Below are 23,356 nucleotides of genomic sequence, written 5' to 3' on the forward strand. Positions count from 1 at the left end.
ATTGCTTTGATTGGCTCTTATTTCTAGTGCTCCAGGCATTGTTAAGCTGAGACTTGGGTTATGTACTAAGGCTCTCAGGCTATTTATCAGAATTGAGCACAGGCTTTGTTTGAAAGAGACATTAAAATGTCTGCTCAAAAAAATAAAAATAAAATGTCTGCTCTGCTACACATGGATCTGGGTGAGGCACTTCACTCTCCCCATTGAAGCAATAGAATTTGTCAGTTTGAAATATCCTAGATATAGGGAGGGTCCCAGTAGGCTCTATAGTGTTGGTCATTGTTCCTGAATCGGTCCTTTATTTATTTATTTATTTATTTATAAAAAGGAAACACTGACAAAACCATAGGATAAGAGGGGCACAACTCCACACAGTTCCTAGCACCAGAACTCTGTATCCCATCCCCTCCCTTGATAGCTTTTCTATTCTTTAATCCTCTGGGAGTATGGACCCAGTGTCATTGTGGGATGCAGAAGATGGAAGGTCTGGCTTCTGTAATTGCTTCCCCACTGGACATAGGCATTGACAGGTCGATCCATACTCCCAGCCTGCCTCTCTCTTTCTCTAGTGGGGAAGGGCTCTGGGGAAGCGGAGCTTCAGGACACATTGGTGGGGTTGTCTGCCCAGGGAAGTCCGGTTGGCATTATAGTAGCATCAGGTGGCTGAAAAGAGAGTTAACATATAAAGCCAAACAAGTTGTTGACTAATCATGAACCTAAAGGCTAGAGTAGTGCAGATGAAGAGTTGGGAGGGGTCTCCATTCTGTAGATAGTTAGTAGGCATATTTTAGTTATATTCCACATGGCCTGTGGCTATATTAGGGTGTTTTTTTTTTTTTTTACATCAAAAGACTAGAAAGTTGAGCCTTTTATGTTTATAATGTCTTACCCATAGGTCCAGTGTTATCAAGTGAAAAAGCTGTGCTGGTGGATTTAAAGCATATTCTCAAGGTGCTGCTGTGACTACAATTCATCTTTTGGCCTGCAAAGGAAGCCAAAGAAGGAGGAGTAATTGAAAGTTCTTCAGGTAAGTGACCTGTACCAAATAGAGGCTGTGTCTCCTTTTTTTCTTTTTCTTTTTTTTTAACTTTATTTATTCATTTTTTCCCTTTTGTTGCCCTTGTTGTTTATCATCATTGTTATTATTGTTATTGGATAGGGCAGAGAGAACTGGAGAGAGGAGGGAAGACAGAGAGGGGAAGAGAAAGACAGACTCCCCTGCAGGGGGCAGCCCGGGGCTCGAACCGGGGTTCTTACTCCGGTCCTTGCACTTTGTGCCACCTGCACTTAACCCCCTGCACTACCACCCGACTCCCACTTGGTACAGTTTTAAAGATGTCCCTGAATTAAGTGACTTGTTCACAGTCTCTGATGTTGTGCCCTCCATTCAGGCGGCAGAGCAACAATGAACATTATGCTCTGACTTTGCTCACTGTCATTGAAGAGATCAACATGAACACCCATTTGACCCCAAATTGGACATTGACCTTTAATATCTATAATTTCTTTAACAGACAACATAATTCATTAGAGAACATCTTACTTTTTTTCAGGGGGTTAAAAGAGGAGTCAGACTTTCCTAATTATAATAGCCAGAGTCATAGAATATAGGCTACCTGCAGTAGGTTAAGTGCAGGTGGCTCAAAGCAAGGACTGGTGTAAGGATCCTGGTTTGAGCCCCTGGTTACCCATCTGCAGGGAAGTTGCTTCCACCCGGCTCCCTGGAAGACTTTTAAAAGTAGAGGTATTAGTTCTTCTTTGAAGGTTTTGTAGAATTCATTTGTAAAACCATCTGGTCCAGGACTTTTCTTCTTGGGAAGGTTTTTGATAACTGTTTCAATTTCATTAGCTGTGATGGGCCTGTTCACATTATCTAGTTTCATTTTATTTACTTTTGGAAGTTTGTAGGCATTTAGGAAATCGTCCATTTCTTCCAGGTTCTCTAGCTTGGTGGCATATAGTTGTTCATAGAAGTTTCACATGATATGTTGGATTTCTGTGGTGTTGTGATATCTCCTCTTTCACTTATGATCCCATTTATTTGGGTCTTCTCCCTTTTTTGTTTTGTGAGTCTGGCTAAAGGTTTGTCAATTTTGTTCACTCTGTTGAAGAACCAACATTTACCTTTGTTGATCTTTTGTGTGGTTTTCTTATTTTCAGTGTTATTTATTTCTACCCTAACTTTAGTTATTTCTGTCCTTTTGGTTGCTTTAGGCTTCCGTTCTTCTTCTTCTAGGTTTTTAAGATGTTCAATCAGGCTGTTTATTTGTGCTTTTTCTTGTTTCCTAAAGTGTGCTTGTATGGCTATGAACTTCCCTCTCAGTACTGCCTTAGCTGAGTCCCAAATATTTTGATAACTTGTGTCATCATTTTCATTGAATTCTGGAAACATTTTGATTTCTTCCTTTATTTCCTCTTTGACCTAGTAGTTAAGTAGTGTACTGTTGAGCTTCCACATTTTGAGACTATTACTAATCTTTTGTTGATTGTTAAGTGTTAATTTGATTCCACTGTGATCTGAGAAGATGCTTGGGATGATTTCAGTGCTCTTGAATTTGCTGATGCTGTCCTTTTGGCCTAACATATGGTATATCCTTGAGAATTACTCATGTGGACTTGAGTAAAATGTGTATTCCAGTTTCTTTGGATGAATGACTCTGAAAATGTCCAATAGTTCTATTTTATCTATCTCTTCACTTAGCTCCCTCATTTCTTTATTGATTTTCTGCCTGGATGATCTGTCAAGTTGAGAGAGTAGGGTGTTGAAATCACCTACTATTACTGTGTTGCTGTTAATATTATAGATGGCTTCTCATTAGGTGCATAGATGTTAATAATTGTTAAGTCCTCTTGATTGACTGATCCACTGAGCATTAAATAGTGTCCATCATTATCTTTTTAAATTTTATTTATTTTAAAGTCTATCATGTCAGATATGAGACTAAATGTTCCTGCCCTTTTTTGTGGGCTGTTGGCTTGTATGATAGTTTTACATCCTTTCACTTTGAGTCAGTGTTTGTCTTGTTGAGTTAGGTGGGTTCCCTATAGACAGCATATTGTTGGGTTGTGTTTTCTGATCCATCTTCCTACTCTGTGCCTTTAAATAGGTGAATTCAGGCCATTGACATTTATTGATATCATAGATTGGAAATATTTTAACCCCATTCTTGTAGATTTTTAGAGTGTTCTGATAAATGACGTATTCATAGTGGTCTGACTATCTATGAGAGACCTTTCAGAACTTCTTTCAGGGCAGGCTTGGTGATAGTTGATTCTTTCAACTGTTGCTTGTCTGAGAAGGTTTTTATGCTTCCATCTAGTCTGAATGACAGTCCAGCAGGATACAGTAGTTTTGGTTGAAAGCCTTTCTCATTGAGCACTTGATAGCTATCTTGCGATTCACTTCTGGCCTATAGTGTTTGTGTGGAGAAGTCTGTTGCTAATCTTATGGGTTTTCCTCTGTAGGTGACTCTTTGTTTTTCTCTTGCAGCCTTCAGGATCCTTTCTTTATCCTTATTCCTTTCCATTCTAAATATGATGTTCCTTGGTGTCTTTAATTCTGGGTTAATTCTGTTTGGGGCCCTCTAGAACCTTGATGTCTTTGATGTTGTCTAGACTAGAGAAGTTCTCAGCTATTATGTCCTAAAGAATGCTTTCTTCCCCTCCCTCTCTTTCTTCCTCTGGTAAGCCAATAATGCATATATTATTTCTTTTGAAGTCATCCCATAGGTCTCTGTTATTGTTTTTTAGTTGTCTCTAATTCATCCTCAATCTTGCTAATTCTCTCTTCAGCCTCATTTATTCTATTCTCTCTCCCTTCTACTGTTTTGTGCAGTCTCTCCACAAAATCCATATACAATTACATAGCTTTCTGGAAGATAGAGATCCTGCAGGAGTGTTTGAATCTGATATCTTATTCCATGCTCTAACTGCTGCCTATGTAACAAGACACATTTCTTTTCTCACAGGGTTCATTTGTTCACTGGGAGAGGCACATTTACCTTCACCCTCTGACTGAGTGAGATCTTGTTGTCTATAGCCAGAGCTGTTGAAAGCTCTTTATATTCATGAACCCACAGAGTAATCACATAATTTGGCATTGCTGTTTTCACCAGATATTTCCATTAACATGGGAGAAAAAGAGAGTGTCTGCTATCGATGTGACACAGCCCTTAATAAAGAAAACCTGTAGCTCATTGTGTTTAATTGGTTAAGATCTTTATAAACCTCGGAAGACAATGCTTCATATTTTTTGTCAATCTCTTCCCTTGTGGTGAGACTAGAGAAAGCATGAAATTCATCAGACAAACCACTGTGCTTAACTCCTTCCTCAAAGCATTGTTCAGTAGCACTCCCCCCCACTCCTTTTGTTGCCCTTGTTGTTGTAGCCTTGCTGTGGTTATTATTGTTATTGTTGATGTTGTTGTTGGACAGGACAGAGAGAAATAGAGAGAGGAGGGAGAGAAAAAGAGAGACACCTGCAGACTCTCTTCACCACCTGTGAAGTGACTCCTCTGCAAGTGGGGTGCCTGGGACTCAAACCGGGATCCTTACTCCAGTCCTTATGCTTTGCGCCATGTGCGCTTAACCCGCTGTGCTACCACCCGATCCCCCAGCAGCACTTTTAAAGCAGCCTCAGTGTTCTTCTCATTAGCATGGGATGCGTTTGGGTCAATAGCTGTAGGAAAGGCAAGGGGGAGGGCAGAGGACTAGGAGGTAAGAATGGGTTGAATGGGGCAGAGTCACAGGAGATAGCCAGCTGAAGAATGGGTGGTAGAAAGGAATCTGACAACTCAAGAAGAGGAGGTAGAAGAGGAGGCAGAAGAGGCTGCATGGCAGAAATTGGGATGGGGGTCTAGAAACAGGATTCCCATGTATAAAAAGTTGTGGGGGTGGGGTGATGGGCAGAAATGGCCTGACATTAGGAATAGTGAGGCAGTATAGGTAAGGATGTCCATATACAAGGAAAGTGTTTTGCTTTGGGTCAACAGAAAACTTTGAGAATATTTGGTTTTCAGAATCCTGAGGTTTCCCACCAGAAATGTTTTGTGCCTGTGAGGTGGATAATGAGAGAGAAATTGTAGATTTGGAAACAGGAGGAGGAGAATTTAGGGAACTTTCTTGTAAAGGAGTCTAGCATTGCTTTAGGGCTAGCAGGTCCCAAGTTATAAGTGTGATTGTGACTTGCTGTGACTAACCCAATATTTTTATATAAATCATTACCTTTTTTTTTTCTATATTGCAATGGCTAAATTTTTGGAAAGCCATATGGAAATAGTCTCAACTACTTGTAACAACTTATGTAGTTCTAAGCAGGAACACTGAATGTTACATATTCATAACGTTTCTTTCAAAGTTATTTGAGGTGAAAATTCCCTTTCTTTGAATGAACATTAGCCATCTATATGCTAATTATGTCTCAAAGTCCTATTATGAAAACTGTGAACTGTATTCCAACAATTAACTTCCTTTCTCCCCTGACATTCAGATTTTCATTCTGAATGTCATGGTTTTTATTATTATTATATTTATTTTACCAGAGCATCACTTAGCTCTGGTTTATGATGGTGCTGTAAAATGAATCTAAGAGTTTTGATGCCTCAAGCATGTCAGTCTTTTTGTATGTGAATATCACTGTTTAATGCTGATCTCTGAGCAGTGTTTTAGTGAGACCCGAGTTAAGTAGGAAGACTATTAAACATTTTGCTAGAATTTTTTTCCCATGATTTCATTAAAGGATACACATCAGTAAATTTTGTAGGCCCTGATATGCAGGATAGCTCAATAAGTAGGCCCAAAGTGGTTTGTTCTTATTCCTGAATCTCTTCTCTTCATATTGAAAACAAAGAGGCTTTGCTGGTGGATTTAAATCATAATCTCAAATTATTGCTGTGATTTCTCTTCACTTTCTGGCCTGAAAGGAAATTGAGAGACAGAAGAAAAAACATGGCAGTTTCTCAGGTAAGTGATATGTTCCACATCTGATTTTTTTTCCTTCTGAATAAGTTAAGTTTAATGTATAAATGTATTTAATGCTATAAAGGTTTATTTCACTGCTTTTGATTTGCATTCATACCTTTCTTTTAAAAAACCTACTCTTAAAAAATACCTACTGTTAAAAAAAGGTGGAGGGAGTCGGGTAGTAAGTTAAGCATAAGGGCTGGTGTAAGGATCCCAGTTTAAGCTCTCGGCTCCCCACCTGCAGGGGAGTTGCTTCACAAGCAGTAAAGCAGGTCTGCAGGAGTCTTTCTCTCCTTCTCTCTGTTTTTCCCTTCTCTCTCCATTTCTCTCTGTCCTATCCAACAACAGTGACAGCGATAACAGCAGTAATAATAACCACAACAATGATAAAACAACAAGGGTAACAAAAGGGAAAAAATAGCCTCATAGTGCAGGCATCGAGCCTGAGCAGTAACCCTGAAGGCAAAAGAGGGAGAGGGAGAGGGAGAGGGAGAGGGAGAGGCAGAGAGAGAGAGAGAGAGAGAGAGAAGGCTATATTTTTCCACCAGGATTATCACTGGGATTCAGTGTCTACATATTGTCACTAGTCTCTTGTCATGATATATAGATACAAATTCAGATTCCAATATGGAGAAAGAGGAGGGAACTGGAAAGTAAGCGCTAATGAACTTTACTTCTCCTGGTGGAAAAATTTAACTTATTTCCTATAGAGTGTGAGAGAAAGAAAGAGGAAAGAAACAAGAGTACCACTCATGAAAGTTTCCCTCTTTAAGGGTCAGGGATTAAAACTGGGTATGTGGGTATGACAAAATTGCTCTCTACCATGGTCTGGCTTCTGTCATTGCTTCTCCATAGAACATGGGCATTGGCAGGTGGACCCATACTCCCAGCCTGTCTCTCTCTTTCCCTAGTGGGTCAGGGATCTAGGGAGGTGGGGCTCCAAGACACATTGGTGGGGTCATCTGCCCAGGGAAGTCAGGTTGGCATCATGGTAGCATCTGGAACCTGGTGACTGAAAAAGAGTTAAGATATAAAGCCAAACAAAGTGTTGACTGATCATGAACCTAAAGGTAAGAATATTACAGTTGAGATTTGGGGTTCTCCATTTTGGAAAAAAACTAGGAGTTCTATTTTAGATATATTCCCAGGGGCCTATGACTTTACTAGTTTTTTAATTTTTTTTAAAATTTTATTTTTAATCCCCAATTAGGGCCCCAGCTGATAGGGTGGCCTAAAAGAGTCATCATGAAAGTATGCCAGTCTCATGCCCTTATTTAGCTTTTGCAGCCTTTGCTTTAATAAGGTTAGCTTTGGAGTGAGTGAGGAAAGTATAATAGGAAGTAGGTGAGGAGGGTATCTAAGTCTAAGTAGACATTATTTCATTATGAACTTTATACTGACTCACTGCAGACTATTGTATACTTTTACTTCCAGGTATACATTTTGCCCTAACTTATGGATACATGTGAACATATGCCCTATCTCATGGGACCTGGTCTATATCCATGTTTTGGGACTTTGTTAGGAAGTGAACCACCTAGAATTAGGGAATCCTATGAAAGGATAGGTCTCTATCCTGAAGGGTTGACATTCCACGCCTGACGTCTCTGGACACAGTCTAAAGTGAAGTATGCTGAGGTGCTACTCATTGAGTTGACTCTACTAGTTTTTATCTGGGCCTGACAGCTAACATGCAGGTGGGCCCAAGGTATTGTCTGGGGAGATGGTGTCAGAGTTGGAAATAGGACTAGAAAGCTGGATCAGGGAAGAGTAGCTCCCAAATACGGGACAAGTATATAAATATTGTTAACTGTAAACCCCATCAATTTGATCTGCAGGACTCTTTCTTTATGTCCCATGCTTTATCTACTGTGCCACTTCTGAGCCACCAGTGACTATTGTTTGATGGAGGTTAAGAAGCAGAGAAATAGAGAGAGGTGGGGAGACACCTGTTACACACCTCACCTCATAAAGTTTACCAGCTGCAACTGTGACATTTACTAAAGTTATTGTTTATTTCTTGTATTGTTTTTGTCTTTGGAGTCATTTGGTTTTTCATGTATATAATTTTTACATTTTTTATTATTATTCATTGGATAGAGATAGGCTAAGTCAAAAGGGAACGAAAGGGAGTTGGGCAGTAGCGCAGCGGGTTAAGCGCATGTGGTGCAAAGCACAAGGACCACTGTAAGGATCCTGGTTCAAGCCCTCGGGTCCCCACCTGCAGGGGAGTCGCTTCACAAGTGGTGAAGCAGGTCTGTAGGTGTCTATCTTTCTCTCCCTCTCCTCTCTCCATTCCTCTCTGTCCTATCCAATAACAACAACAATAATAACTATAACAATGAAAAACCGTCAAGGGCAACAAAAGGAAATAAATATATTTTTTAAATATATGTAGTGGTCTAGGAGGTGGTGCAGTGGATAAAGCATTGGATTCTCAAACATGAGGTCCTGAGTTCAATCCCTGGCAGCACATGTATCAGAGTGATGACTGGTTCTTTGTCTCTCTCTCCTCTTATCTTTCTCATGGATAAATAAAAAAATTATAAATATATATATATAATTTGAATTAAAATCTTAAAGTAAATAAATAAAAACTAAAAACACAAATAGATCCATAATAACTTCCTGACAGTTTCCTTTTAATGACACAAGGCCCTCTATCTTCTATTGCATGAAGAATCTATAGAACCACTTATTCCACATATGTACAAAGACAAATGGGAGAAGGAATCATAATGCACTTTTATGACAAGTAATTAAGAACATTTCATCTACTATTGAAAAAAGATTCATTATTTTCTGTATAATAATACATTTTATAACTAAACCAACCAGAATTGAACTCACCAATATTTTACAGGTCACACTGCACAATACTGTATTAAAATCTGATTAGAGGGAGGTCGGGCGGTAGCGCAGCAGGTTAGGCACAGATGGCACAAAGTGCAGGGACCAGCATAAGGATCCCGGTTCCAGCCCCCGACTCCCCACCTGCAGGGGAGTCCCTTCATAGGAGGTGAAGTAGGTCTGCTGGTGTCTATCTTTCTTTCTCCCCTCTCTTGTCTTCCCCTTCTCTCTCCATTTCTCTGTCCTATCCAACAATGACAACATCAACAACTATAATAACTACAACAATAGGACATAAATAAATATTTTTTTAAAAAATCTATATAAAAAAAAGAACAAAGTACTTGGTAATGACTTTGTGGAAGGTGGCAATGATACTGCCATTAAAGGAAGAGGGTAACATTGCAGAGGATGTAGTTACTTGCTTATATTTACTCAATAAAGGTTAAGGAAGTCACTTTTTTAAAAATACATGGTTTAAATTTATTTATTTGCGTTTGTTGCCCTTGTTTTATTGTTGTAGTTATTGTTGTTGTTGTTGATGTCGTTGTTCTTGGATAGGACAGAGAGAAATGGAGAGAGGAGGGGAAGACAGAGAGGGGGAGAGAAAGATAGACACCTGCAGACCTCCTTCACCGCTTGTGAAGTGACCCCCCTACAGGTGGGGAGCCGGGGACTCGAACCAGGATCCTTACACAGGTCCTTGTGCTTTGTGCCACCTGTTCTTAACCCACTGCACTACTGCCCGACTCCCTGGAAGTCACTTTTTTATCACCACACTTTTATGAATTTGAGCTGATTTCTTCAGAGTAAGAGAAAGAGAAAGAGGCAGGGGATGGGCAGTGGCTTACTCGCTGTAGCACACACATTCCCATGTACATACCCTTCATTCCCATTTGCAGGGGGCAAGATACATGAGCAGAGAAGCAGTGGTGTAGGAGTCACACCTCTGAGCCTTCCTGTTTTCAACTCTTTTACCGTCTATTAAAAGAGAGTGAGAGAGGGAGGGGGAAAGGGAGAGAGTAAAGAAAGGGACCCAGGAAGGAATGCAGTGAGTTGGTGCTGAACTTAGAAGCATGAAGTCCTATGTTCAACTCCTGTTATTTCATGTGCCAGAGCTAGTGAAGCATTGATGAAGGTTTTACTCCCCCTCCTCCCTTCCCTTTTTTTTTTAAATATTTGTTTATTTATTCCCTGTTGTTGCCCTTGTTTTACTGTTGTAGTTATTCTTATTGCCATCATTGTTGGATAGGACAGAGAGAAATGGAGAGAGGAGGGGAAGACAGAGAAGGGGAGAGAAAGATAGACACCTGCAGACCTGCTTCACGCCTGTGAAGTGACTCCCCTGCAGGTGTGCCACATGCGATTAACCCGGTGCAATACCACCAGACTCCCTCAAGTACTTCATTCTTTTTTTTAAGCTTTATTTATTTATTTATTTATTTTCCCTTTTGTTGCCCTCACTGTTTAACATTGTTGTAGTTATTATTGATGTCGTTGTTGTTTGATAGGACAGAGAGAAATGGAGTGGAGGGGAAGACAAGAGAGGGGAGAGAGAAAGACAGACATCTGAAGACCTGCTTCACCGCCTGTGAAGCGACTTCCCTGCAGGTGGGGAGTTGGGGCTAGAACCAGGATCCTTATGCCGGTTCTTGCACTTTGCGCCACGTGTGCTTAACCCAATGTGCCACCGCCCGACTGCCAAGTGCTTCATTCATTTTTTAAAAAATATTTATTTTTTTTCTCTTTTGTTGCCCTTGTTGTTTTATTGTTGTATTTATTTATTTATTTAGTTTTTTTTTTTTTTTTTCCCTCCAGGGTTATTGCTGGGCTCGGTGCCTGCACCATGAATCCACCGCTCCTGGAGGCCATTTTTTTCCCCCTTTTGTTGCCCTTTTTGTAGCTTCGTTGTGGTTATTATTATTGCCCTTGTTGACGCAATTCGTTGTTGGATAGGACAGAGAGAAATGGAGAGAGATGGGGAAGACAGAGAAGGAGAGAAAGACAGACACCTGCAGACCTGCTTCACCGCCTGTGAAGCGACACCCCTGCAGGTGGGGAGCTGGGGGCTCGAACCGGGATCCTTACTCCGGTCCCTGCGCTTTGCGCCACATGCGCTTAACCCACTGCGCCACCGCCCGACCCCCGTAGTTATTTATTTTAATTTCATTTTGCCTCCAGGGTTATTTCTGAGGCTCAGTGACTGCACTACGAATCCACTGCTCCTGGAGGCTATTTTTTCCCTTTTATGTTGCCCTTCTTTATCATTGTTGTTGTTATTGTTATTATTGTTGTTCTTGTTGCTGTCATTGTTGTTGGATAGGACAGAGAAAAATTGAGAGAGGACGAGAAGACAGAGTGGGAGAGAGAAAGAAAGACACCTGCAGACCTGCTTCACTGCTTGTGAAGTGAGCCCCCTGCAGCTGGGGGCGAGGGCTGGAGCCTGGATCCTTACAGGTCTTTGCGCTTAACCTGCTGTGCTACCACTGGGCCCCTGTCCCCATTCTTTCCATTGAAAACTGATTCTCCCAAGGTCACAGATAAGAGCTCACTATTATTTTTATAACTATTCTTTTTTTTTTCCTGTGGTCCTGCATTGTTTTTTATTTTAAATTACACCTACACCTATTACTACTTAAAAAAAATATTTATTTATTTATTTATTTATTTATTTATTGGATAGACACAGCCAGAAATTGAGAAGGAAGGGGGTGATAGAGAGGGAGAGAGCCTGAGAGACACCTGCAACCCTGCTTTCACCACTTGTGAAGCTTTCCCCCTGCGAGTGGGGAACAGGGACTTGAACCTGGCACCTTGCGCACAGGCACTGTAACATGTGTGCTCAACCAGGTGTGCCACCACCCGGTCCTCTGTTACCACTTCTAAATATCTTTACTTTTTCCCCTCTTCTCTTTGCGTCCTGATGGAATTGGGTTTCAAAGCCCTCTAGTCATCATCCCCTAGCATTTTTTCTCCCTTTGGGAATATGGACCAAAATTAATTTGGGGTCCAGAAGGTAGGCTTCTGGCTTTTGTAATTGCTTCTCTCCTGTATATGAGTGTTGGCAGGTCAAGCCATACCCCCCAACCTGTTTCTTTCTTTCCCTAGGGGAATAGGGTTTTGGAAAGGTGAGGTTCCAGAGTACATTGGTGAGGCTGTCTGCCCATAAAATTCAAGATGGAATTATAGTAGCATCTGCAATTTTGTGTCTACAATCTGTTAAGTTATATGACAGGATAAAATATATAATAAAATTGAACCAGAAAGTAGAAATACAGCAGGTGAGAAAAAGGGTTTTTAGGGTGCTTAAAAGACAGGAAGTCTATTCTAGGTATGTTTTGAAAGCATATGACTTTAGTGATTTTTGCCTGAGCAACATGGAAGGAGGCTAAAAATACCGTTTGGGAAGATGTACTTAGAATTGAGATTAGAGGAAGTCGGGCTGTAGTGCAGCAGGTTAAGCGCAGGTAGCGCAAAGCACAAGGACCGGCATAAGGATCCCCGTTCAAACCCCGGCTCCCCACCTGCAGGGGAGTCGCTTCACAGGCGGTGAAGCTGGTCTGCAGGTGTCTATCTTTCTCTCCCCCTCTTTGTCTTCCCCTCCTCTCTCCATTTCTCTCTGTCCTATCCAACAACGACAACAACAATAATAACTACAACAATAAAACAACAAGGGCAACAAAAGGGAATAAATAAATAAAATAAATATTAAAAAAAAAAAAAAAGAATTGAGATTAGAGAGGGACCAGGTGGTGGCGCATCTGGTTAAGTGCACACACTACAGTGCACAGGGTCCCAGGTTCAAGCCTCTGGTCCCCACTTGCAGACAGGAAGCTTCACGAGTGGTGAAGCAGGGCTGCAGGTGTCTGTCTCTTTCACTATCTCCCCATCCCTCTCGATTTCTGGCTGTCTCTATCCAATAAATAAATAAATATAATTTTAAAAAATAAATAAATAAAAAAGAATTGAGATTAGAGGATTAGAGTTAGTGGTTTTCCTTTTCGATATATATATATTCCCTTTTGTTGCCCTTGTTGTTTTTATTGTTGTAGTTACTATTGTTGTTGTTATTGATGTTGTTGTTGTTAGTAGAAAAAAGAGAAATGGAGAGAGGAGGGGAAGACAGAGACTGGGAGAGAAAGACACCTGCAGACCTACTTCACTGCCTGTAAAGCGGCCCCCCTGCAGTTGGGGAGCTGGGGGCTTGAACTGGGATCCTTACGCTGCTCCTTGTGCTTTGTGCCACGTTCACTTAACCTGCTGCACTACTGCCCGTCTCCCTTGACAGATACCTTCACATTTTGAAATGTTTCTTTGTGTTTCAGAAAATTATTCCACATATTAATCACAAAACTGAAAATGTGTGTGTGTGTTTGTGTGTGTGTGTGTGTGTGTGTGTGTAGGGAGAGAAAGAGGCTCTGATTTTAGCAACAGGTTAAAACCTAGTTGAAATAGTCTAGTATCAGTGTGATGGTTCCTAGGCTTGTCATGTAGTGGAAAAGACTCTTCATTTAAAGTGTAAAAGATAAAATACCCTTTTACTAGAGTTTGCTTTCAGAACTGAATCACAAAACAACTACTATGTCCATAAGCACTGTTCTAAATATTTCTTACAACCACAGAGCATGGTCCACCATTAATACATGTGAGTAAAGTCTATTAAAACCTCCTAGAAAAACAATAAGGGCAACAAAAGGGAATAAATAAATAATTTTTTAAAAAAGAAACATTTTTTTTTAAATGAACAACACATGGGGAGCTTTATGTATAGATACAGTGGTGCCATGCTCACTCTGTCCTCTCTATCTGTCTCACTGTCTCTGTTTTATTAAAATATATATACATATAAAATATATATATCCAACAATGATGACATCAATAACAACAACAATAATAACAACATACAACAATTAAACAAGGGCAACAAAGGGGAATAAATATTAAAAAATAAATAAATATAAAGAGAAATAAAATACCCCTCAGAATGAAAGTATAAAGTATAATCATACAGTCTATTTCATTTCCTGACTTCCTGATTCCTGTTATCATGTTGATAACAGGTGTAATGGATTGAATCTTGACGCATTAGACTTAAATGTCTTTTTTATTATTATTCCCTTTTGTTGCCCTTGTAGTTTTATTGTTGTAGTTATTATTGTTGTTGATGTCATCATTGTTGGATAGGACAGAGAGAAATGGAGAGAGGAGGGGAAGACAGAGAGGGGAAGAGAAACAGACACCTGCAGACCTGCTTCACCACCTGTGAAGCGACTCCCCTGCAGGTGGGGAGCTGAGGGCTCAAACCAGGATCCTTACTCTGGCCCTTGTGCTTTGCGCCACATGCTCTTAACCCACTGCGCTACCACCTGACTCCTAGACTTGAATGTCTTTGGTAACTATTTGCAAACTATCTATTAGATGAATGGTGGCCTAAACCATATATATATTTTTTTTTTTCTGCTCCCAGACCACTTTTTCATTCAAATACACAGAGATATAGAGAGACAGCACAGACAGTCACATCACCTCCCATGTGATGCCACAGTTCAGACCTGGGTGATGACAAGGCATGGGCTCTACTTGGTAAATTATAATTTGTCCTGATACTAAGTAAATTTGCTATGGTGTATTTAAACCCCCCTTTTTTTCTTGAACCTACTTATATCATATTGATCAACATAGATCTTAATATATTTATAACAATGGTCCCCCCAAGTTTAAACAAGGAGCCTATGATTTGAATAATTTTTGCTTGAACTTGATAGCTAACATGTAGATGGACTAAAAATATTGTTTGGCAGGGCAGAGGGTAGATAGCATTATTCAAACAGACTCTCAGCCTGAGACTCCAACATCCCAGGTTCAATCCCCTGCACCACCATAAGCCAGAACTGAACAGTGTTCTGGTAAAAAAAAAATATATATATATATATATATATATATATCTTTTTTTTTATATTGTTTGGCAAGATGGTGTCAGAGTTGAAAATCAAACTATAAAGCTGTATTAGAGCAGAGAGTAGTTCCCAAGCTAGAAGAAAATATATAAGTACAATTAACTTTACCACATCAATCTGGCCCACGGCTCATTTATATTCATATTTAGCACAGGAGCCTGAATAGCCTCTGAATCCTTGTCATTCTGAGTTCACAGTCAGTGGTCACAGCTGTGAAGATTCTAGGCTGCACTAATTTCAGGACCAGTCTTCCTGGTGTGGCAGAGTAGGATAACCAAGCCTCCCTTTGGAAAGTAGAGTGTTCCCCTACCATTGATAGTGTATAGTGGGGGGAAAAATCCTGGACAGAACCTCAACAGAGCTTATGACATTCCTGATGGAAGTGACCAGTGATGGTGGAGAGATATAATATAGAATATAGGTCCATCATACATATGGAGGAATTCAAGTATTCCATGAGTAGAGGAATACTTTTATCTAATTTTATTTATTTTTGGGGAGCAAATAATTTTTTTTATTTTTCAGAAACACATGAAAGAAACATACAATAGGGAGTCAAGTGGTAGTGCAGTGGGTTAAGCGCATGTGGTGCAAAGCACAAGTGGTGCAAAGCGCAAGTGGTGCAAAGCGCAAGGACCGACAGAAGGATTCCGGTTCAAGCCCCCAGCTCCCCACCTGCAGGAGAGTCGCTTCATAGGCGGTGAAGCAGGTCTACAGGTGTCTGTCTTTCTATCCCCCTCTCCGTCTTCCCCTTCTCTTTCCATTTCTCTCTGTCCTGTCTAACAACTACGACATCAATAATAACTACAACAACAATAAAAAAACAAGGGCAACAAAAGGGAAAATAAATATAAAATTTTTTTTTTTTAAAAAGAAAGAAACATACAATACTGCTAGTTATAGAGCCAGTCCAGGACAATAAGTCTGTACAATCCATTGCAAGTACTCCTTGTGGTGGCAGAATCATGTGCTTCCCATTTATTAAGCCACAACATGGTATCAAGATTATTTAATTTTAAAAGGTTTCTTTTCTATTTTTTTCAAGATCTATTCATTTTATGAGGAAAAAAAAAAGTCATCAAAACTCTCCTCAGCTCTACAATTAGGGGATGACTGGAATTTAGCCTCTAGCTGTTGGGTCCTCAAGCCTGAAAGTCTGATATGTTTTGTCAGTATTCCCAGTCCTCATCTGGAAAGAAAAACATAATTTGCTAGCTCCCTTATGTGTTATTGGAACCTTTAGGCTATGCTTAACAGCAGACAGTGCTCTCTCTCCTCACTTCAGTCCCAGTAGGATGTATAGAATATAAATGACTGATAGCACTTAACTCATTTCCCTTCTTCTTTTTTTTTTTGCCTCCAAGGTTATTGCTGGGGCTCGGTGGAATCCACTGCTCCTGGAAGCTATTTTTCCCCTTTTGTTGTCCTTGTTTTTTCATTGTTGTTATGCTTATTATTGCTGTTATTGTTGTCATCATTGAAAAGGGCAGAGAGAAATTGAGAGAGGAGGGGAAGACAGAGAGGGAGAAAGATAGACACCTGCAGACCTGCTTCGCTACTTGTAAAGAAACTCCCATATAGGTGGGGAGCTGAGGTCTCAAACCGAGATCCTTAACTCCAGTCCTTGTGCTTTGCGCCATGTGTGCTTAACCCACCGCGTTATCGCCACCCGACCCCCTCATTTCCTTTCTTAAGAAACAGAGACCCTGTCACTGTCACAAACATTTGACAACTCCCTCTTCCCCGTAGCCTCTTTTTATATCTCTCTTTTAAAAATATTTATTTATTTATTATTGGACAGAAACAGAGAGAAATTGAGAGGGCGAGCTAGAAAGGGAAAGAAACAGACACACCTGCAGATCTACTTCACCACATATGAAGCTTTTCCCCTGCAGGTGGGGACCAGAGGCTTGAACGTGGGTCCTTGTGCACTGTAATGTATGCACTTAACCAGATGCACCACTGCCTGGCCCCCACCTTTTTATATTTCTAAACTTTATTTTATTTCCTAGTACAGAGAGAAATTGAGGAGGATGTCGATTACTGGATAATACTCCTTTTAAAAATTTTATTTTTATTTATTTATTCATTTATTTATTTGAGATAGAAAGAAATTGAGATGGGAGGGAGATATAGAGAGGTAAAGAGACAGAGAGATACTTTCAGCCCTGCTTCTCCACTTGTGAAGCTTTCCCCCATCAGGTGGAAACCAGGGGCTTTCCCTAGAAAACTCCCAAGGAAACTCCACTCCTTGCATACGGTAGTGTGAGCGCTTAACGAGGAACACCACCACCTGGCCCCCAATCCGCTCATAAATTTTATAACATTCTTGCCTTCACTAGCATTTAGGAACTCTGCTTTGAGAGAGAAGCCTAATATGGTATAATCACAGTAAACAATATCATTTCCCTGACAGTATTCATTTTATTTATTTTTATATGTATTTATTTATTATTTATAATTTGTTGCCCTTGTTTTATTGTTGTAGTTATTATTGATGTCGTTCTTGTTGGGTAGGACAGAGAGAAATGGAGAGAGGAGGGGAAGACAGAGAGGGGGAAAGACAGACACCTGCAGACCTGCTTCACTGCCTGCGAAGCAACTCCCCTGAAGGTGGGGAGCCGAGGGCTTGAACTGGGATCCTTAAGCTGGTCCTTGCACTTTGCGCCAGGTGCGCTTAACCAGCTGCACTACTGCCCAACTCCCGACAGTATTGTTTTTATAAAGAACTATATGTGAATAGAGATATATCATTGGTAACAAATTTGTCATCGCCATCATCATTATGTTTGTATTACCACTAGGCTTATCACTGGTGCTTGGTGCCAACATTATGGATTCACCACTTCCCAGTGGCCATTTTCTTCTTTCTTTATGATTTTAAGTTTTATACAGGTGAAGAGAATTCAGTAGGGGAATGAGAGAGAAAGACGCATCTAGCACGGCTCCACCACTTGTGAAAATTCCCTCCTATATAGGTCTTTGCATATGGCAACGTGAGCACCCAACCTGTTGTACCAACACACAGCACTTAAGGTTTTCCTAATTACATAGCTATCCAGGATGGATAGTGAGAACAGGAACACCACTGTGTCACTTGAGATGCCAAGAGTTGGACTCAGGAGGTTATGCTATAGAGTCCAATGCTGTAATCACTGAGCCAATTATTATATCACCTTCTAGGTCATGAGAGTGAGATAAATGATGATCAAGTCACCAAAAATATGGTTGAGTTAGACAAACACCGGCTACATAAAATAGAAACTGGTTGTCTAGTCTGCTGTTAGTATGACATTTTTCTCATATAAACATACTACATATATTTTAGGGCTCAGTGACCTATGAAGATGTAACGGTGACCTTCACTCAGGAGGAGTGGGCACTACTAAATCCTTCAGAGAAGAAACTATACAGAGATGTTATGTGGGAAAACTTAAGAAACATTTTCTCAACAGGTAATTATAATATTCATTCATCAATTAGAAGGCAAGTGTTTTTATGTCCACCACTATTCTCCAATGTGGAAATGGAGTCACTATTAACTGATCAGGGCATGATTTTGATGGATCAAAAATTTAATGTATTTGTACAATTTCTAATACTTTTGTATTTTTAGGAAAAATACAAGGAGACAATTACAATGAGGAGCAGCATAACCACCAAGGAAGTAAACAAAGGTTTGAGTCACACTCAGAATATATTGTCCTAGGGGCTGGGCAGTAGTGCAGCGGGTTAAGCGCACATGGCACAAAGTGCAGGGACCTGCATAAAAATCCAGGTTTGAGCCCCCAGCTTCCTAGCTGGTGGGGGTTCGCTTCACAAGTAGTGAAGCAGATTATCAGGTGTCTGTTTCTCCCCCTCTCTATCTTCCCTTTCTCGATTTCTCTCTGTCCTATCCAACAACAGTGACAACAACAACAACAATGATAAACAACAAGGGGAACAAGAGGGGAAAAAATGGCCTCGAGGAGCAGTGGCTTTGTAGGGCAGGCACGGAGCCCCAGTGACAACCCTGGAGGCAAAAATAAATTAATTAATTAAATAAATAAAAAACTTAAGAATATACTTTCCCACTTAGAAAGCTACTGTGTTTGGAAATATTTTTGTGGGGAGTCAGGCGGTAGCACAGTGGGTTAAGCGCATGTAGGGCAAGGACCAGAGTAAGGATCCCGGTTCGAGCCCCGGCTCCCCACCTGCAGGGGCGTCCCTTCACAGGCAGTGAAGCAGGTCTGCAGGTGTCTATCTTTCTCTCCTTCTCTCTGTCTTCCCTTCTTCTCTCCATTTCTTTTTGTCCTATCCAACAACATCAACAACAATAATAATAACTACAACAGCAAAAACAAGGGCAACAAAAGGAAATAAATATCAAAAATAAATAAGTAAACTTAAAAAAAAAGAAATATTTTTGTTCTTACAAACTTCACTTAGATTTGGTACCTGCATGGTTTTCCTGTGTGAATAGACTCTTATGGGTCTTAAGTTTGTGCTTTCTACTGTTTGAAATAATACAACCAGCTATAATACAACCTTTTTTAAAAAAGAATAAATTAGGAGTCCAGCTGTAGCGCAGCAGGTTAAGCGCAAGTGCCACAGAAACGCAAGGACCAGCGTAAGGATCCCAGTTCGAGCCCCCGGCTCCCCATCTGCAGGGGAGTCATTTCACAAGCGGTGAAGCAGGTCTGCAGGTATCTCTCTTTCTCTCTCCCCTCTGTCTTCCCCTCCTCTCTCCATTTCTCTCTGTCCTATCTAACAACAACAATAATAACTTCAACAATAAAACAACAAGAGCAACAAAAGGGAATAAATAAATATTTTTAAAAATATAATCAGTCCTACACATAGATTACTCTTATAGTATTTCATCTAAAAGAACCCCATACATAGGTTATAAAGTAAGTGGGAAAGTGATTGAAATAGTGATGCATGTGACGTACATGCCTGAGGTTCTCATTTGAATCACTGGCAACACATGTACCATCATTATGTTATGAATTGTTTATCTTTTCCTCATTTCATGGGAACATCTCTCACATATAATTAAAAAGTCAAAAATTTAATATAATAAAAACTTTTAAAAATAGGGCATAGACGCCGAGTGTTCTACACTTAAGCATATCTTCTATGTATGAATAACTATGTTTTCATGATATTTAGAGGTAGTCCTTATGGAAAAATTAATACTTTGAATGAAAAAATTTAACACAAAGACAAAACTTACTATTAACATAAGATATTTCAATTAATAAATACAAAAGACCTGTAGAGGTATTATTAGTTATAGCTTAATGTATGTATTACATAAAAGTACTTAGTATTTAACAGCTTTGTCTTTGAGTTTTGTTTTATTTTTAACTTGTGAGAGCCATTTTTATAATTAAATTTCTTTTTTTTTTTTTCTTAAATTTTTTTCTTAAATTTCTTTTAGTTTCTGAGTATAACCATTTTTAGCCAAATGTATTGATAGTGCCTAAGATTTTTTTTGTTGTGTATAATAATGACCTGCATTTTTCCTAGTAAAATCAACTTTATAATATTTTCATTAAAAGTATTATTAAGTAACTTCTCACTGTTTTACAGTTGTAGAGTAGTGAAAATCTCTGGTGGCCAAAAAAGAAGTCAAAATGATGAGAAACAAAGAATGCAAAGTGAAGGAAAATCCTATGAATGTGAACTAGAAGCAAACTATGAAAGCACTCACAGTGGAGAAAAACACTGTGAATATAACCTATGTGGAAAAACATTCCTTTCACCTTGTTATCTTTATAGGCATGAAAACATTCACAGTGGACAGAAACTCTATGAGTGTAAACAATGTAGAAAAACATTCAGTTGTTCCAGTTCTCTTAGGGCACATAAAAGAATACACAGTGGAGAGAAACCCTATGAATGTAAACAATGTAGTAAAACCTTCCGTTATTCCAGTTCTCTTAGGGTACATAAAAGAATTCACAGTGGAGAGAAACCCTATGAATGTAAACACTGCAGTAAAACATTCAGTAGATCAAATCATTTTAGGTATCATGAAAGAGCTCACAATGGAGAGAAACCTTATGAATGTAAAGAATGTAGTAAAACATTTACTTGTTCCAGTTCTCTTCGGGTACATGAAAGAGCTCACAGTGGAGAAAAACCCTATGAATGTAAACAGTGTTGTAAAGCATTCAGATGCTCCAGTTCTCTTCGGGTACATGAAAGATCTCACAGTGGAGAGAAACCCTATGAATGTAAACAATGTTATAAAACATTCAGCTGTTCCAGCTCTCTTCAGAGACATAAAAGAATTCACAGTGGAGAGAAACCCTATGGATGTAAACAATGTTATAAAACATTCAGCTGTTCCAGTTCTCTTCAGAGACATAGATTAACTCACAGTGGAGAAAAACCCTATGAGTGTAAACAGTGTAGTAAAGCCTTTGGTGATTCCTCTTCTCTTCACAGACATAAAAGAATTCACAGTGGAGAGAAACCTTATGAGTGTAAGGAATGTAGTAAAACATTCAGCTGTTACAGTTCTCTTCAAAAGCATGAAAGAACTCACAGTGGAGAGAAACCCTATGAGTGTAGAGAATGTAGTAAAACATTCAGCTGTTCCAGTCATCTTCGGAAGCATGAAAGAACTCACAGTGGAGAGAAACCCTATGAATGTAAACAATGTAGTAAGACATTTAGTCAAGCCAGTAATCTTCGGACACATGAAAGAATACATAGTGGAGAGAAACCCTATGAATGTAAACAATGTAGTAAAAGATTCAATCAATCTAGTTCTCTTCGGAAACATGAAAGAACTCATGGTGGATACAAACACCATGAATGTAAACAATGTTGTAAAACACTCAGTTGTTCCAGTCATTTTCAGACCTATGAAAGAACTCACAATGGATAGAAACCCTATGAATTTAAAGAAAATGTACTAACACATTCAGTCTATTCAGTCATCTTCAATTACATGAAATAACTGACAGGGGAGAGAAACCCTATGAGTGTAAACAATGTAGTAAGACATCCAGTCAAGCCAGTGATCTTCATAAACAAGAAATAACACAGAGGACAAAGAAACTATGAATGTATAGAATGCAGTAAAGCATTCACTTATTGGTATATTGCACCAAAGTAAAAGACTCTGTGGTGAGGGGAGGGTTCAGGTCCTGGAACATGATGGCAGAGGAGGAACCAGTGGGGGTTGAACTGTTATGTGGAAAACTGAGAAATGTTACACATGTACAAACTATTGTATATTACTGTCCACTGTAAACCATTAATTTCCCAATAAATTTTAAAAAACAACTTTCAGTTGTTCCAGTTTTTATTAGTATAAATAGTGTAATAAAATACATATAGAGATACTATCTAAGAGAGAATGTGGTACTTAGGAGTTGAACATTAAATATAAATCCCAGGTTTGATCCTCATTACTCAGTGTGCTAGAGTAATGTTATATTGTTGGGGGCTGGGCCCAAAGCCCAGGCCATTGTTTCCATGAGAATCTGAGCAGGTTGACCCCAAAACTCCTCCCCCTGTGGGTTGAGAGGTCCCCTAACCTCTGGAATTTATTACTTGAACCCCCAGACATGGGTGCCTCTTTTTCCTTCCTTTTTAAAAATTTATTTATTCCCTTTTGTTTCCCTTGTTGTTTTATTGTTGTAGTTATTATTGTTGTTGTTATTGATGGATAGGACAAAGAGAAATGAAGAGTGGAGGGGAAGACAGAGAGGGGGAGAGAAAGACAGACACCTGCAGACCTGCTTCACCGCCTGTGAAGCGACTCCCCTGCAGGTGGGGAGCTGGTTCTTGCGATTTGCACCACGTGCCCTTAACCCACTGTGCTACCGCCCAGCTCCCCCCTTTTTAAAAAAGTTTTATTTTACTCATTTTTGTTTTGTTATTTATTTTATTTTTTCTATTTATTCCCTTTTGTTGCCCTTGTTTTATTGTTGTAGTTATTATTGATGTCATTATTGTTGAATAGGACAGAGAGAAATGGAGAGAGGAGGGGAAGACAGGGGGAGAGAAAGACAGACATCTGCAGACCTGCTTCACCATTTGTGAAGCGACTCCCCTGCAGGTGGGGAGCCTAGGGCTCAAACCAAGATCCTTACTCCCGTCCTTGTGCTTTGTGCCACTTGCGCTAAACCTGCTGGGCTACCGCCGTACTCCCACTTCCTCTAAAACAAAGATCATAAATTGCTGTGTGTGGCTAACCTGAAAACTACCAGCAAACATACTGATTCCTCAGCTGCCTCTCTTCTCCCCCCAAAGTGCCTGCATCTGCCTCTGGAAAAATATATATTGTGAAGCTTGTGATCAAACCCTGTATGGCAACATTTTACTTATGATCAAACAGTCTATAGCTCAAAATGTGACTATGCATTGAGTTACTCTGTGTTAGGGTTAATGATTGCCTCAACCTTATCCCCCACTCCAGCTATGGAATTTGCCTGCTTTTCCCCTCAATAAACGAGTTACCCCGCTGAGGCTCTCGCAGGGCTGACTGCTTGTCTCTCTCTGAGCACTTTGCCCTCGACACACTGTGCTACCCTAGGAGGCTGCTCTGACCCTCACTTCTGTTGGCCAGGGTGGTAGGGGACCCA

General features: G+C 39.9%; 2 protein-coding genes across 3 annotated transcripts in view; both read left to right on the forward strand.

The window, feature by feature from the left end:
- Positions 1 to 23,356, forward strand: part of LOC132535670 (zinc finger protein 14-like) — a 357,812-nt gene that overhangs the window by 51,829 nt on the left and 282,627 nt on the right. The window lies entirely within an intron of this gene.
- On the forward strand, positions 591 to 22,052 carry LOC103126966 (zinc finger protein 14-like). 2 transcript variants are annotated; one of them, XM_016194683.2, is made up of 5 exons: positions 591 to 1,027; positions 5,851 to 5,961; positions 18,097 to 18,223; positions 18,385 to 18,445; positions 20,346 to 22,052. In XM_016194683.2, exons 2-5 carry the CDS (start codon positions 5,947 to 5,949, stop codon positions 21,649 to 21,651), a joined length of 1,509 nt encoding a protein of 502 aa, XP_016050169.1. In that variant the 5' UTR covers positions 591 to 1,027; positions 5,851 to 5,946; the 3' UTR covers positions 21,652 to 22,052. The 2 variants fall into 2 exon arrangements, with proteins under 2 accessions (XP_016050169.1, XP_060038137.1); XM_060182154.1 differs by lacking the exons at positions 591 to 1,027; positions 18,097 to 18,223; positions 18,385 to 18,445.

Source organism: Erinaceus europaeus, chromosome 23, assembly GCF_950295315.1.
Source record: "Erinaceus europaeus chromosome 23, mEriEur2.1, whole genome shotgun sequence".
NCBI classification, from domain to species: Eukaryota; Metazoa; Chordata; class Mammalia; order Eulipotyphla; family Erinaceidae; genus Erinaceus; species Erinaceus europaeus.

Bases quoted from the DNA above. Each gene is read 5' to 3' on its own strand.
- LOC103126966 (XM_016194683.2), top strand. The intron at 18,224-18,384 runs GTAATTATAATA...TTGTATTTTTAG, and splicing joins AAGAAACATTTTCTCAACAG to GAAAAATACAAGGAGACAAT. The intron at 18,446-20,345 runs GTTTGAGTCACA...ACTGTTTTACAG, and splicing joins CACCAAGGAAGTAAACAAAG to TTGTAGAGTAGTGAAAATCT.